Source organism: Hippoglossus hippoglossus, chromosome 21 (assembly GCF_009819705.1).
Source record: "Hippoglossus hippoglossus isolate fHipHip1 chromosome 21, fHipHip1.pri, whole genome shotgun sequence".
Classification (NCBI taxonomy): domain Eukaryota; kingdom Metazoa; phylum Chordata; class Actinopteri; order Pleuronectiformes; family Pleuronectidae; genus Hippoglossus; species Hippoglossus hippoglossus.
In genome coordinates, this window is record NC_047171.1 from 667,076 (window position 1) to 683,300 (window position 16,225).

The window sequence follows — 16,225 nt, forward strand, 5'->3', positions numbered from 1 at the left end:
TTCCTGTCACGTCTAGAAACCAACTGCTGGAATCCAACAGAACCGTCTCTGTGGTCAGACTAAATTCCTGCTCCCATGTAAAACCTTTATCTTGATGTTCTCCTTTACACTTGATATCCATTGCACTTCTGTCCGTCCTGGGAGACGGATCCTCACATGTGTCTCTCTGAGGTTTCTACCTTCTTTTTTCCCTGTTAAAAGGGTTTTTAGTAGTTTTTCCTTACTCTTGTTGAGGGTTAAGGGCAGAGGATGTCACACCATGTCAAAGCCCTATGAGACAAGTTGTGATTTGTGAATATGGGCTATACAAATAAAATTTGATTGATTGATTGATTGATGTTTCCACTTTAATTGCGGTGTTCCGCAAGGCTCCATCCTCAGCCCACTGCTATTTGCAGTATAAATATTTCCTCTAAGCCAGCTCATTCAGATCCATGATATCTTCCACATCTCGTACGCAGACGACACAGATTTATGATCCATTTCCCAGCAGCCTCGATAATCTTTTCTCCTGCCTCAGTGACATTAAATGTTCTTCTAAATTCTTCTTTCGTCTGAAGGTTTAACACAAACTGAAGCTCTGCCCTAGATTTTAGACACACACACACACACACACACACACACACACACACTCACAGCATTGACCTACTATCCACAGATGTGTGAGCTGCTGCATTAAGGTGGAATAACTGCAACGTTTTATTTTCAGCATCTTTATTTAAATAAGAAAAACCTCATTTGATACAAAACAACATCACTTTGATCTTTTCTTATTTGACTGTGATGTTCAGTAATGTAAAGCTGGCAGCTCCTCCTCCTCCTCAGCTTCATCTCTTCGTCTTCTCTCGTCCTGATCTGAGACTTCAGACCGTTCAAAAAACACGTTTGCTCATCTTTTAACTCTGAAGTTTTTCCTTTCCAGAGTAAGGTCCTTTAATTATCTTCATTTAGACACAGTGAGTCTTCGTCAGACAGTTTCATGATATAAATACATTTTCTCTTCCAGCCTCAGTTTCCTTCTTCATCCACCAATTTGTGTCCATGCAGGACTTCAGAGAGGCTCCTCCCCTCAGACCTCAGAACGTCACTCTGTTCCTCCGATGTTTCCAGTGGACGTTGAAACAACGCCAGAGAACATTCGTCCACTCGGACACGTTTTCATTTTAAATCTGTGATTCTGCTCCGAAACAGAAATAACCTCATTGCGATAAGAACAATGAGAGAATTTAGGACAAACATGAATTCCAGCACTCGTCCGCTGGAACATTCCATTATTTGTTTCGCCAGATTTTTCTTCATTATTGAAATTTCTTCTCTGTGTTCTATGATCATCTGAACTATTGGCTACACTGCCCCCCAGTGATTTCCTCTGGTACTGCTCCGTTTGGTCCGTTTGGTCTTCATCCAAAAGTTATCAAAAAGGTTTTTAAAGCAGAGGACGGACAGATGTCTCGTAAACTATCTAACGACCTGGAAACAGGTCACATGACCCACGGACATTATTACTGGCTGGAGCGATTTCCCTAACAACAGTTTTAAAATGAAAGCGTGTCTGTGTGGGCGGAGCCTCAGAAATATACGCTCCTGTTGTGTGGATGAATGAAACTGGTTTGAAACTGGTTTCATGGTGTAAACACACAAAGGATCAGCTTTGGTTGAAGTTTCTTCTTTTCTCTGTTTGTGTTGATTCAACATGAAGAAGAGAAAGGTCGGAGCCTGATTCAGGTCAGAGACGTTTCCAGGTCACATGATGAGTTCAATCTGATAAAAGTTTCACCTCCGTCTGACGTCGACCAAACTTTGTCTCTTGGTTCACATGATGACGCCGACGCTCAGCTGTGTGTGGCACGCACACGGATTAAAGGGTCATGGCGTCACATGTGTCTCTTAACGTGTTTTCCTGGCGTGTGCACGTTCCGCCTGCGTCACACTGAACCGAGGCTGTCGAAGCCGCAGAACTTCCATCGTTTCTCCAGAGTGGCACCGACGCCACTCAGCTCCTGCCTGAACATGGCGGGCAGACGGACCATGAGGCGCTCCAGCTCGCCGGCCGACACCTGTGAGAGGACGAGAGCAGAAATCAGAATAATTCAACGGTAAATTGTATTTACTATTTCAGAGGTTTACTCCTAAATGGTGTCATTTATGCTAATTAAAATGTAACCTGATGGTGGCGCCATAATAAATGTTAATGTTAAACTGACAATGCTTTTATTTTGAAAGTCACTGAACTTTGATTTACCTTGGAGTCGAGTCTCTGGATGTACGACACCAGATATTCCAGGTTCGCCCCAAACGGATGAACGTGGAGGAAAGTGGAAATGATGCCTGCAGAGAAGAAGAAGAAGAAGAATATTATAACATTATATTAATATTATTTTTCACTTTTAATGACCAACATTAGTTCTCATCATCTGTGTCTGAAAACAGCTCCACCTGCTGTTCATCAGAGGAGCTGAGATGTAAAGATGGAGCAGAGGGAGGGGGCGCCCCCTGGAGGACATGGAACAGCCAATACTTATTTCTTAGATTTATGAAACGCTGGAAGTTACAGAGGCTGATTGAGTTCTCTGCAGCAGGAGCGTGGATATGAAACAGCGCCCCCGCAGGACAGAGGAGAGGGAGAGCAGTTAAACACTTCATATAAACACGAGTCGTCAGGACCACGAAGGAAAAACAACAAATGAACGACCTTTAATAACGTTATAGGTCGTTACATGTTACTTATATGTTAGAACTTTACATTTTAGAACGTAATCATGTTCATGTTATAACATTATCCTCATCAAAGAATCACAATAATAATAAATAAACAGGATGATTCATTTTAAATAAAAATAAATAAAATAATATAAATATAAATAATTACCCAGAAGCAGAGCCTCTTTCTCTGAAGTGACTCCTCCCCTCATGATGACATCACTCCTCCTGTCTCTGCTGTGGAACAGTGACGGAACACAACCGTTCATCCCCTGACGACACAAACACACAAACACACAAACACACAAACTGTAACTACAGGAGGCTGATGACACTTTCATCTACTTTTACCTCAGTATTTTTGCACAGTTGTGATGGTACTTTTACTGCAGTAAAGTATCTGATTACTTCCTTCACCACTGACTCATAGAAACGTAGAGTTCATCCTGTGAACTCCATGAAACAAACAAGCACTTAAAATAACATGTTATATTTATCATGTGCTTCTGACCCCAGCCATGTTTCACCCACATCATATATGTACTGTGTGTGTGTGTGTGTGTGTGTGTGTGTGTGTGTGTGTGTGTGTGTGTGTGTGTGTGTGTCAGTAAAGTGCTGACGAGAGGGTTAAAATAAGACGTGAACTTTTCCTGCTCTCAAATCAAATTCAACTCAAAGAAAAAGACACGTTTGAGATTTCATTCTGTGAATCTCTGTGAGAGGATGAATTCTTCTCTGTTGATCGACTGATGGTTTCAGTTCGAACCTTTTCATGTGGCTCCCCATTGGCTCCCTCCAGCGCCTCCACAGGACTGTTCAGTAACTACAGAGATGGAAGAGAAAGTCATCAGTCTGTGGATGAAGGTCAGGAACATGTGATGATGTGATTGTGCGAACGTATGAGGGCGGACGATGATGCAACAGGAAGTGAGGTCACACTCCTGACATGGAGTAAAAACGTTCTCTTTAAAGTGAAATTCAGCTCTTCTTCTCGCACTCACGCTGCTTTCATTCATCATCACTACACCTGGCAGCGGATTGCACAAAAAGCAGAAGAAGAAATTCAAGAGCACATGCACAGAAGCAGCTTGAGCTCGAGGAGAAGAGAAGAGAAACCTTTCCTTCTCTCTCAGAATTCAACAAGCGTGTTGCGTGTTGCGTGATGCGTGTTGCGTGTTGCGTGTTGCGTGATGCGTGTTGCGTGATGCGTGTTGCGTGATGCGTGATGCGTGATGCGTGTTGCGTGATGCGTGATGCGTGTTGCGTGATGCGTGTTGCGTGTTGCGTGATGCGTGTTGCGTGATGCGTGATGCGTGTTGCGTGTTGCGTGATGCGTGTTGCGTGATGCGTGTTGCGTGATGCGTGTTGCGTGATGCGTGTTGCGTGATGCGTGTTGCGTGTTGCGTGTTGCGTGATGCGTGTTGCGTGTTGCGTGTTCTGTGATGCGTGTTGCGTGATGCGTGTTGCGTGTTCTGTGATGCGTGTTGCGTGATGCGTGTTGCGTGTTGCGTGATGCGTGTTGCGTGTTGCGTGATGCGTGTTGCGTGTTGCGTGTTGCGTGATGCGTGTTGCGTGTGCTGTGTTTTGACCTCAACACGCTTCACTGACTGCAGCTGACGCAGACATGTGCACTGTGTCTTATCTCCTCCTGTCTGCACGCTGCACTCACACAGCACCTGCTCATCCTGCACCTGAAGAAACTCCAACCTGGACCTGGTTCTAACCTGTGTTCTGTGTGATGACCAGCAGAGGGCACACACACCTTGTCTCGGAGCAGGAGCACCTCCCCCTCCAGGTAACGATGCTCGTCTCTCGCCTGCTCCAGTTCGGCTTCTTTACTCGTCAGCTTCTCCTGCAGACTGAGGAGTTGCTGGAAGACAAACACACATTTATCTTCACAACACAATATTTCATCTAGGAAAAAGTGTTTCTATTTCAAAAAGTCTCCACGGACACGATTCTGCAAATCTGCTCTGTGGCAGTGGGAGGGGCTACCACAGCCTTTTTGAAAATGAATCAAAAACAAAAATGCTAAATGCTAAACTTTTACAATTTTAAAAGTAAATTTATAAACGATCTTTACTTCATGAGATTCTTGGTGTGAACAACATGACATTTTGTTTTGAAACCCGTTGAAATGTGATTCGGTCAGAATCTGCTGCGTCCTGGTGGAAAAGAGGTACGACACATTTATGGGGGGGTAGAGGGGGGGAAGTGTCAGGTGACGGGATGGGGGAGGATGCTCATGTATATTTATTATATATTATAATGTAATATAATGTAATATTAATACATGAAGTTCAGTCGAATCTGTTTGTGACTCGTCTTCATTGAGGAAACAAAAACATCAGCAGGTGACAAATGAGAAGCGACAGCAGCCGAGTCAAGTACACAACACACAGCGACCACAAGGACAAGGCCTGTGTGTGTCTGTGTGTGTCTGTGTGTGACGTGCCTCGTTCTGTCAGTGCTGTCACTTGAGATCAACAGTTACAGGAAGTTGAAGTGAACTCGTGGTAAAAGAGCTCCTTGTTCTAACAAAGCTTTATGAAATCAGTGGAGTGAAGGATCATGGGAGGACGCTGACTCGTCCTTTTGACTGTGAGGATGAGGAGGAGGAGGAGGAGGAGGAGGAGGAGCAGGAGAAGAACAAGAAGAAGAAGAACATACCTGCTGCATGTTGAGCATCCTCTGCTGCAGCTGCTGGATCTGAGCGTCTGGACTGTGTGTGTGTGTCTGCGTGTGGTCGTCGTCAGGGCGACCAGCTTTGCTCTGCTCCTTCCTCAGAAGATCCACCTCGTTCCTGTAGGAGTCGAGCTGCCAACGCAGGGAGTCGTTCTCCTCCCTCAGAGACGCCTGCTCATACACTCCTGCAGGAGACGACACGTGTAAAGCATCGGATTTAAACGTGGGATTTGGACGTGGGATTTGAACGTGTGATTTGAACGTGGGATTTGGACGTGGGATTTGAACGTGGGATTTGAACGTGGGATTTGGACGTGGGATTTGAACGTGGGATTTGAACGTGGGATTTGGACGTGGGATTTGAACGTGTGATTTGAACGTGGGATTTGAACGTGGGATTTGAACGTGGGATTTGGACGTGGGATTTGAACGTGGGATTTGAACGTGGGATTTGGACGTGGGATTTGAACGTGGGATTTGAACGTGGGATTTGAACGTGTGATTTGAACGTGGGATTTGGACGTGGGATTTGAACGTGTGATTTGAACGTGGGATTTGAACGTGGGATTCCAGCGGCCTGTGGTTCGTACCGTTCTCCTGAGTGCGGAGCCTCTTACAGGGATTCTCGTCCAGGTCGTCGTCGGACATCTCCATCTCCTCCTCTCGTCTGATTCCCATGATCTCTTCACTGTGAGCGTTTCTCAGCTCCTGAAACATCAGCAGGACTCAGCACGACTACACGACAAACACTGAAACAACATGTGATTCATATAAACACTGTGATGATCCATGTTATTAGTCTTACTACAACATCCAAGATGACATTTCCTTCTGAAGATCATCAGGAAGCTGCTCTGAACAAAGTCCAGTTAAATCAGAGTCGGTCCATGTGAAGCTGAACCTGAGTTAGTTGGATTTCCAGGTGAATCTTTCCCCTCAGACCCAACGACTATAAATAAACTTCCTCCCACTTTACAAAAATGAAGCCCAAATATCTTGAATATGGAGCCGCCATCATTTTTATATCATGAATTAACAAACATCAGTGTGATAAGAACGACCTGAAATGACAGAAACCATCTTGAACGAACATTTATTTAACATTTACTTTATTTTGTTTAGTCCATGTTCCATCTACTAACATGGAGGATTATGATCTATACTGCAGGCAGACACCAGGGGGCGATCAAGACGCTTAGGCTTCACTTTTAGGAGCCATCATGTCGTCCAATCTTTATTTAATCTATCTTTAAGTTCAATACTTTGTTCAAACTAATGTAAAATCACCATCTGTGATTCTTGTCTTTTTAACTTAATTAAATAATTAAAAGAACACCAACATTTATCGTGCTCAAATTCAATTCATAACTAAATAATTGAATCCTTGTTTTAATTGATCGATGAATAATTTTGTCGTAAAGAGTTTGTAAAATCTGCAGCTGACGATCAATGATCCAAACTGAGCAGAAACAAGTCAATGAGCTGGAGATAAAGAAATATGTCTTTATTTTTATAATTTAGTTGTGTGCTTTAATTTCTCAGTGACAGCTCTGACTGATCAGCTGTCAGGTTCTGAACATTAATATCTATCCATGAGTTCATCAGCTCGGATTTGACCTGCTGCCCCCTCCTGGGACAGAGGTGTCGTGACAGCTGCCATCTTCCTCATCTGTCGACACATTTCTGACCCAGACGAGAGAAAGAGCGTCTCCTCGCACTGAGCTGCTGCTTCACACACTTACCACGCTCGCCACAAGGAGGCGCTCACAGTGGGGCTTCAGCTCCTACCTCCATCACATGTTCTGTTTAACTGACTGACTCTGACCATCCAAGATACAAAGTACACACATCACAAAACACAAATATGGAAAAAGCAGTTATTGATGTTCACAGGACAAGCATTGATCTTCAGTTACTGACGATCAGAGAATAAAGACGACGACACGTCTCCACTTCGCAGGAATGAAACTGAAGCATCTCTGATACAAGCGCTGCCATCTGGTGGTCAGGAGGATTCGGCTTCACTTGTAGGATGCGTCACGTCGTCCGTCTTTATTTCCAGTCTGTGTCTCGGACTGAACATGTGAACCAACACGTTTGAACGTTTGTCAACCCTGGTCGTCCAAGTAACACTTACGTTACCATGGAAATCGTGTCGGCTGCAGTAGAGCTATAAAACATGTGGATTTGAACCTGTGATCGAACTCGCTGCTGATTTTAACTTCCTTCTGTAACAGAAGCAGTGAATTTACATTAAAGTGAAAAGATAAATAATCAAATAAATAACCCCAACCCTAACTCAAATAATCTGTGTGAAATGTCCTTTCTGTGTTTGATCAGTTTCCCTCCTCTTGGTCTGAAGGAGGAAGAGGAGGGTGAAGCTGCTGCTGCTTCACCCTCCTCTTCCTCCTGTTCATGCTCGTTATCTAGATTCCACTCTGGATCAATAATTGATCACAAACTTAACCCTGGAAATCACCGTTGCCATGGCAGCGCCTCACACTTTCGAGGAGGCGTCAGATCTGTGCTTTACATGTGGATCTGCGGGGGGGGGGGGGGGGGGGGGGGGTGAGAGAGTGGCAACAGAGGCCGCTGTCAGAAGAAGAAGAAGAAGAAGAAGAAGAAGAAGAAGAAGAAGAAGAAGAGGAAGAAGAACAGGACAGATGCCACAGGCCTGTCTGTCATCTGTCTCCTGGCGACAGCAGAGAAGAGAGCAGTGAGCGGGGGGGAGGACAGAACAGAAAAGGTACCAACCTCACACTGCTTTCGCCAAATGTCTATGTTCTTGCGCTGAGCTTTTGAGAAATGGTCCCACGCCTTTTGCCTGGTGGCGGCGGTGAAAACGGCGGTGATCTTCTCGACTTTGGGGTGAACAGGGAGGAGGGAGGAGGGAGGAGGGAGGAGGGAGAGGAGGTCAAAACAAAACAAGCCGTTTATGCAGCGTTTAGCTTCGACTGACAAGAGACCGCCCACAAACACTGACCACGAGCAGCTCGTCAAAGGAGCAGTTCACTCAAACATCACCGCAGTGACATCATCAGCTCAGGATGCTGGGTCTTAATTCAGGGGACGCGTCCTTCAGAGGACACGAAGGACGCAGGTCTGGGACATTAGAGAGCTCCGCCCCTCCACTTACGCCCCATCGCCCCCGTTCACACTGTGATAGGGGGCGTGTCCGACTAGATGCAGGCGTGTGTTCGGAGAACTGAACAAAAACCAGATTTAAAGCTGCAGTGACACAGAATCCGAGCCGATGACGACACAGCGACCGTTCAGTGAAATGCTCCTTTAAACTTTCCCTCAAATTCACAAATGTTCATAACAAATAAATAACGTAGAGAAAACATTGTTTGTTCTCAGTTAAAGAATAAAACTAAATAACGTTGTTTTCCTGTCACTCGTCAGAGACGAGGACTCGAACATCAGGACAAAGCGTCTGACAGCTTCACACGTCGTTTCAACTCGAGTCGTTTCAACTCGAGTCGTTTCAACTCGAGTCGTTTCAACTCGAGTCGTTTCAACTCGAGTCGTTTCAACTCGAGTCGCCTCTGAGTCAAAGTCAACAACATCTGGAACAAACATGAAAATAGAATCTTTCAGTTTAACCCCGCCTCCTGCAGAACCACAGTGAGCAGGTTTACAGGAAATAGGCCAGGATAGGTCGATCCAGGCAGACGGACGCCATCTTGAGTGAGCGAGTCATGTGACGAGCAGGTCTCTCTCTCTCCTTGACGAAGGAACTTTTACACGAAACCTCGTCTGAGTCATTTTCATTTTATCTGCACAAACCTGAACAAACAGAATCAGCTGAGCCTGTTTTCTGACGTTCAGTGACTGACAGCTTCATACTCACCCCCCCACAGCCTCCATCACATGACGTGTTTGATCTGATCATTTCATCTGAATTAACTCCTGATGTTTACATCTGCATTCGGTCGTTTCATCAACCTGGATAAGAAGTTTTCCTGCTTTGGATTTCGACCATGATTTATCAGCGTTTGATTTCCTTATTACTCTGTAACTTTCAGGTTGTATATAAAAGTTCTATATCACCGATAAGTGATGGATTAAAAATGTATTTTATATCTGTCAGTTTATTTTAGGGTTCGGGTGAAAGTTGACGTCAGCCCCAGAGTCGATGTTTGTTAGTTAGCTTAGCTTAGCATAAAGACTGGAAGCAGTTTAGTCGTGTTCTCCTCCACATTCAGTCAGTCTGAAGCTGAATGAATCATCCAATCAGACGTCAGCGCACTTTAGTCTCAGAACGATTTGATTTGAATATTTGCGTCCTTCCTGTTTTCTCTCTCATTGATGGAAGAGTGTGGAACTCGTGAACAGGAAGTGACGAGTCTTACCTGAATAACTGCACGGTCACGGTTACTATGGTGACACGTGCGTCTGCCTGGGCTGTCGCTACGACTGATGTGATTAAAAACCAGAAGGCTCCTTACACTGAGTCAAGATGGCGAGCAGGGCGTTCTTGAAGGCCTCTTTGGCGACTTCCATCTCCTCCTCGTGCTGAGCTTTCTCGCTCATCAGCCGCCGCACGTGGCCGTTGGCCGACTGGACCATGGAGTAGAAGTGATTGGAGGTTCTGCGGTTGACTTCGCCGCGGTCGATCCACGTGAACAGCACCGCCGTGGCCTCGCTGAAGTTATGGTCGTCTGAGGGGAGGACGAAAAGGAGGAGCAAGAGTAAGAGGAGGAAGAAGAAGAGGAGGAAGAGGAGGAAGAGGTGGAGGAGGAAGAAGAAGAGGAGGAGGAGGAGGAGGAAGTAGAGGAGCGACAAGAGGAGGAGGAAGTGGAAGAAAAAGAGGAGGAGGAAGAGGAAGAAGAGGAGGAGAAAGAAGAGGAGCGGGAAGAAGAGGAGGAGGAAGAGGAAAAAGAAGAGGAGGAGGAAGAGGAAGAAGAGGAAGAAGAGGAGGAGGAGGAGGAAGAAGAAGAAGAGGAGGAAGAGGAAGAAGAGGAAGAAGTGAAGGAGGAAGAGGAAGAGGAAGAGGAGGAAAAAGTGAAGGAGGAAGAAGAGGAAGAAGAGGAGGAAGAAGAGGAGGAAGAAGAGGAGGAAGAGGAGGAAGAGGTGGAGGAGGAAGAAGAAGAGGAGGAGGAGGAGGAGGAAGTAGAGGAGCGACAAGAGGAGGAGGAAGTGGAAGAAAAAGAGGAGGAGGAAGAGGAAGAAGAGGAGGAGAAAGAAGAGGAGCGGGAAGAAGAGGAGGAGGAAGAGGAAAAAGAAGAGGAGGAGGAAGAGGAAGAAGAGGAGGAAGAGGAAGAAGAGGAAGAAGTGAAGGAGGAAGAGGAGGAGGAAGAGGAAGAAGAGGAGGAGGAAGAAGAGGAGCGAGAAGAAGTAGAGGAGGAGGAAGAGGAAAAAGAAGATGAGGAGGAAGAGGAAGTAGAGGAGCGACAAGAGGAGGAGGAAGAGGAAAAAGAAGAGGAGGAGGAAGAGGAAGAAGAGGAGGAGGAAGAAGAGGAGCGGGAAGAAGAGGAGGAGGAAGAGGAAAAAGAAGAGGAGGAGGAAGAGGAAGAAGAGGAGGAGGAGGAGGAAGAAGAAGAAGAGGAGGAAGAGGAAGAAGAGGAAGAAGTGAAGGAGGAAGAGGAAGAGGAAGAGGAGGAAAAAGTGAAGGAGGAAGAGGAAGAAGAGGAGGAAGAAGAGGAGGAAGAAGAGGAGGAAGAGGAGGAAGAGGTGGAGGAGGAAGAAGAAGAGGAGGAAGAGGAGCGGGAAGAAGAGGAGGAGGAAGAGGAAAAAGAAGAGGAGGAGGAAGAGGAAGAAGAGGAGGAGGAGGAGGAAGAAGAAGAAGAGGAGGAAGAGGAAGAAGAGGAAGAAGTGAAGGAGGAAGAGGAAGAGGAAGAGGAGGAAAAAGTGAAGGAGGAAGAGGAAGAAGAGGAGGAAGAAGAGGAGGAAGAAGAGGAGGAAGAGGAGGAAGAGGTGGAGGAGGAAGAAGAAGAGGAGGAAGAGGAAGAAGAGGAAGAAGTGAAGGAGGAAGAGGAAGAGGAAGAGGAGGAAAAAGTGAAGGAGGAAGAGGAAGAAGAGGAGGAAGAAGAGGAAGAAGAAGAGGAGGAAGAGGAGGAAGAGGTGGAGGAGGAAGAAGAAGAGGAGGAGGAGGAGGAGGAAGTAGAGGAGCGACAAGAGGAGGAGGAAGTGGAAGAAAAAGAGGAGGAGGAAGAGGAAGAAGAGGAGGAGGAAGAAGAGGAGCGGGAAGAAGAGGAGGAGGAAGAGGAAAAAGAAGAGGAGGAGGAAGAGGAAGAAGAGGAGGAGGAGGAGGAAGAAGAAGAAGAGGAGGAAGAGGAAGAAGAGGAAGAAGTGAAGGAGGAAGAGGAAGAGGAAGAGGAGGAAAAAGTGAAGGAGGAAGAGGAAGAAGAGGAGGAAGAAGAGGAGGAAGAAGAGGAGGAAGAGGAAGAGGAAGAAGAGGAGGAAGAAAAGGAGGAAGAGAAAGAAGAGGAAGAAGTGAAGGAGGAAGAGGAAGAGGAAGAAGAGGAAGAAGTGAAGGAGGAGGAGGAGGAGGAAGAAGTGAAGGAGGCAGAGGAAGAGGAAGAAGAGGAAGAAGTGAAGGAGGAGGAGGAGGAGGAGGAGGAGGAGGAGGAGGAGGAGGAGAAGGAAGAGGAAGAAGTGAAGGAGGCAGAGGAGGAGGAGGAGTAGGAGGAGAAGGAAGAGGAAGAAGTGAAGGAGGTGATGAGGAGGAGGAGGAGTAGGAGGAGAAGGAAGAGGAAGAAGTGAAGGAGGCAGAGGAGGAGGAGGAGTAGGAGGAGAAGGAAGAAGTGAAGGAGGCAGAGGAGGAGGAGGAGTAGGAGGAGAAGGAAGAGGAAGAAGTGAAGGAGGTGATGAGGATTTCCTGAACGTCACGTGTTCATGATTCATTAAACAACAACAAGAGCAAAGTGAGGAACTTTAAACGGATTTTAAATTCGATATTATTTTAACGTTATTTGCGATCTTTTCTCCTCACGACTCCTTTACATGATTACAAAGATCCCGTCTGCGAGCTGGTTTACAGACGCCAACATTTACACACCTGATGTTGTGGTCAACCAATAGGAGCGAGCTGGGTGTGCCCGGTGCATTCTGGGTATTTAACTTCAATTAACTTAACTATCTTCTGTTTCCCGCTGGTCAATGTGGTCATGTTGTTGTTTTTTGTCTTGCAGCAGTGAAAAGTGTTGAAGCTCTGAAGCTAACCCGGTTCCCTCCTCGGCACCGGGACCTCTAACGCTCTAAAACTAACAGAGCGGCGCCGGCGCAGGATGAAGATCCTCCTTTGGGGCGTTCGCTGTTCTCGGCTCTCTGAGTTCCGCCACAGTCACTAAACACAAAAGGCATTTTTGATTTTCAACTTTTCATCCAAAACCAAGAGCTGCGTTCGGCGTCAGTCATGAGTCCCTGTGGGCCGCACGCTTTCCCCTCCATTTAAATAATAATCGAACGTTGCCACTGACGACGGCGCAGTGAATTAGAGAGCGTTTAATGAGCTCATACCCGCTGCAACACAACCTGTAAGAAGACACTTTGCCTCGCTCTGATAAAGCCCCATTCACACACACAGCAGATTACAGTCACATTAGAGCGAACACAATGAGGCGCCGCTGAGCGAGGACGACGGAGCGAATAATGGAGGTTTATTTCCTCCGCTGTTCGAGGTGAAGAATGAATTTATAAAGGTTATTCAAGAGAAAACATGCTCAGCTGTTAGACTCGTGTTTTTAAACTGATATTTCAGATTTTTCTAAACCATAGAAACGTGTTCAAATATAAAAACTTTAACCTTGAAATAATAATAATAATAAAGAGCTGATGTATTTTGTTGTTTCACGAACGTGCAAACAACAAATTCATGTTTAAAACCGTGGAATCGTCATTTCTAATGTTAATAAAATGTTACTTTATTTTGGAAGATCATGTTGCAAAAATAAATTAAAAAACATCGGGATGATGGAGCTGGAATTTTGTATTTGTATTTCTTTTGTTTGTTTGTGGATGAGCCTGTTGATTAGGTTGAGATAATATATGTGTGGGTCTGATCACATAACGTTTAGTGTGATGTTGTTGTAGTGTTGGTTTTTGTGTTTGTTTGTCTGTTCTTTGCTGAGTTGTGTTAAATCTCTGTTATTGTTAAATGAACTAATTAAATCCACACGCTGCTGATTTCACTGTGAAGCTGACGTGATCAACAGTGACGTCATCACATGTTTCACAGAAAACCTTTGATAATTTGCTCTCATCTGAACACGTCTCTCTTTCCTGTCTCACATCTGAACACGTCTCTCTTTCCTGTCTCACATCTGAACACGTCTCTCTTTCCTGTCTCTCATCTGAACACGTCTCTCTTTCCTGTCTCTCATCTGAACACGTCTCTCTTTCCTGTCTCACATCTGAACACGTCTCTCTTTCCTGTCTCTCATCTGAACATGTCTCTCTTTCCTGTCTCTCATCTGAACACGTCTCTCTTTCCTGTCTCACATCTGAACACGTCTCTCTTTCCTGTCTCACATCTGAACACGTCTCTCTTTCCTGTCTCACATCTGAACACGTCTCTCTTTCCTGTCTCACATCTGAACACGTCTCTCTTTCCTGTCTCACCTTTCAGTCTCTCTGCCAACATGGCCGCCTCGTGCTCAGAGTAGTGCACTACGGGAGGAGGGGACGGCGGGCGCAGGCGGTCCTCGTGGACCTTGCGGCGGTGTCTTTCCTCTCGGGCCAGCAGCCGCTGGTTACACTCCCATTCATACAGATCGTCTCTGGCCTGAGCGAAGTCCACATGGATCCTCCCGGAGTCCTTTTTGTCGGTGCTGGATCCGATACGCATCCGATACCCTGGAGGAGAGAGAGAGGACGTCTTGGTTTTGATAGAAACATCGTCCTTATCGGTTTAATGTTGATTTCAGGGACTGTTACAGGAGCTCCAGCTGTGAGATGATCAAGTGTTTGTGAAAACAGTTTGAGAGTCCTTGTGTCCACAGGGTTCAGTTGTTTGTAATATATAACTTCACCACTAGATGTCACTAAATATCCTGCATGAAATCTTCAGGAGTGTGTGTGTGTGTGTGTGTGTGTGTGTGTGTGTGTGTGTGTGTGTGTGTGTGTGTGCGTGTGTGCGTGCGTGCATGCGTGCGTGTGTGTGTGTGTGATCACCTGACAGGTAAATAGCCTTGTCCACCATGAACTCCTCGTTGAAGCGGATGTGGCAGAAGTTCTTCTTGCTCTTGCGGAGCGCGGTGATCTCTCCACACGGCTCGAACACCTCCCTGATGATCTCCTCTGAGGAGTTCTCCGGCAAACCTCCGACAAACACCGTCCTGCAGCCCGGGGGGCGCTCCCGCATCGATGGAGGGGGCAGGTCTGCAACATCATCATCATCATCATCATCATCATCACCATCATCACCATCATCACCATTATCACCATTATCACCATCATCACCATCATGACGTGTGTGTGGTGTCTTACTGGGGTTCTGAGGGAACAGCGTGCAGCTCTTGCAGTGAATAATCTCTTTGATGACGGGCGTGTCCGGGGGTGCGGGTGGGGGCGGGACCAGGCTGATGCCCGCCATCATGGGGTTTATGGGAGCGATGAGGCCGAGGCCGGGATCGAACCTCTGGATACACAGAGAGTCTGAGGAGAGAACGACACGACGGTCAACAAGGACCACATTCATTTAACGTCTACTTTTTTAGCTTGGTCCATGTCCCATCTGCTAACATGGAGGAGGTGGGGTTTATGACTTATACTACAGCCAGCCACCAGGGGGCGATCGAGACTAGGAGCTGTCACATCGTCCATCTTTATTTACAGTCTATGATCCCGACGATATGTCACGCTGACTCAGGTGACATCACTCGAGGACATTCATCAGTCCTCACACAGCTCCCTCTAGAGGAAGTAAAGGGATTCTGTTTTCACTCATTCATATTTTCTTAGTTCCTGTTCCTGTTCAGATTACAACACTCAGACAGGAAGAGGCTGCGAAAGTGTTTTGTAATATTTGAAAATGGAGAAATAAATCAGAGGAGAGAGAAGAGAAGGAGGAAAAAAACACTCAGGGAAATAAAGCATCACTATCTGGAAACCGAGCGATAACAGAAGACAAAGTGAGGACGAGATCTGTGAGGAAATAACCCTCTGTTGTGTTAATGGAGAGAGAGGGAGGAGGAAAACGTCTCAGGACAAAGAGGAAGTGAGGGAGAGAGAGAGAGAGGAGGAAAACGTCTCAGGACAAAGAGGAAGTGAGGGAGAGAGAGAGAGGGAGGAGGAAAACGTCTCAGGACAAAGAGGAAGTGAGGGAGAGAGAGAGAGGAGGAAAACGTCTCAGGACAAAGAGGAAGTGAGGGAGAGAGAGAGGAAGAAAACGTCTCAGGACAAAGAGGAAGTGAGGGAGAGAGAGAGAGGGAGGAAGAAAACGTCTCAGGACAAAGAGGAAGTGAGGGAGAGAGAGAGAGGGAGGAAGAAAACGTCTCAGGACAAAGAGGAAGTGAGGGAGAGAGGGAGGCGGAAAACGTCTCAGGACAAAGAGGAAGTGAGGGAGAGAGAGAGGGAGGAGGAAAACGTCTCAGGACAAAGAGGAAGTGAGGGAGAGAGAGAGAGAGGAGGAAAACGTCTCAGGACAAAGAGGAAGTGAGGGAGAGAGAGAGAGAGAGGAGGAAAACGTCTCAGGACAAAGAGGAAGTGAGGGAGAGAGAGAGAGAGAGGAAGAAAACGTCTCAGGACAAAGAGGAAGTGAGGGAGAGAGAGAGAGAGACAGAAAGAGAGAGAGAGAGAGAGAGAGAGAGAGAGAGAGGGAGAGAGACAGAGAGAGAGAGAGACAGAGAGAGAGAGAGAGAGAGAGAGAGAGAGAGAGAGAGAGAGAGAGAGAGAG

General features: G+C 46.4%; 1 protein-coding gene across 2 annotated transcripts; it reads right to left on the reverse strand.

The window, feature by feature from the left end:
• Positions 1–1,807: 1,807 nt before the first annotated feature.
• enox1 (ecto-NOX disulfide-thiol exchanger 1) lies at positions 1,808–15,043 on the reverse strand. 2 transcript variants are annotated; one of them, XM_034573360.1, is made up of 13 exons: positions 14,818–15,043; positions 14,503–14,709; positions 13,951–14,184; positions 9,837–10,049; positions 8,140–8,246; positions 5,976–6,093; positions 5,473–5,570; positions 5,371–5,430; positions 4,463–4,570; positions 3,467–3,523; positions 2,870–2,972; positions 2,243–2,328; positions 1,808–2,057 (listed from the first exon to the last, which is right to left on the reverse strand). In XM_034573360.1, exons 1-13 carry the CDS (start codon positions 15,026–15,028, stop codon positions 1,926–1,928), a joined length of 1,734 nt encoding a protein of 577 aa, XP_034429251.1. In that variant the 5' UTR covers positions 15,029–15,043; the 3' UTR covers positions 1,808–1,925. The 2 variants fall into 2 exon arrangements, with proteins under 2 accessions (XP_034429251.1, XP_034429250.1); XM_034573359.1 differs by having other exon boundaries at positions 5,371–5,570.
• Between the last annotated feature and the right edge of the window lie 1,182 nt (positions 15,044–16,225).

Bases quoted from the DNA above. Each gene is read 5' to 3' on its own strand.
- enox1 (XM_034573359.1), bottom strand. From the start codon at position 15,028: ATGAATGTGGTCCTTGTTGACCGTCGTGTCGTTCTCTCCTCAGACTCT. The intron at 5,571-5,975 runs GTACGAACCACA...CGTCTCCTGCAG, and splicing joins GCTCCGCACTCAGGAGAACG to GAGTGTATGAGCAGGCGTCT. The intron at 3,524-4,462 runs GTGTGTGTGCCC...CCATCTCTGTAG, and splicing joins TGCTCCTGCTCCGAGACAAG to TTACTGAACAGTCCTGTGGA.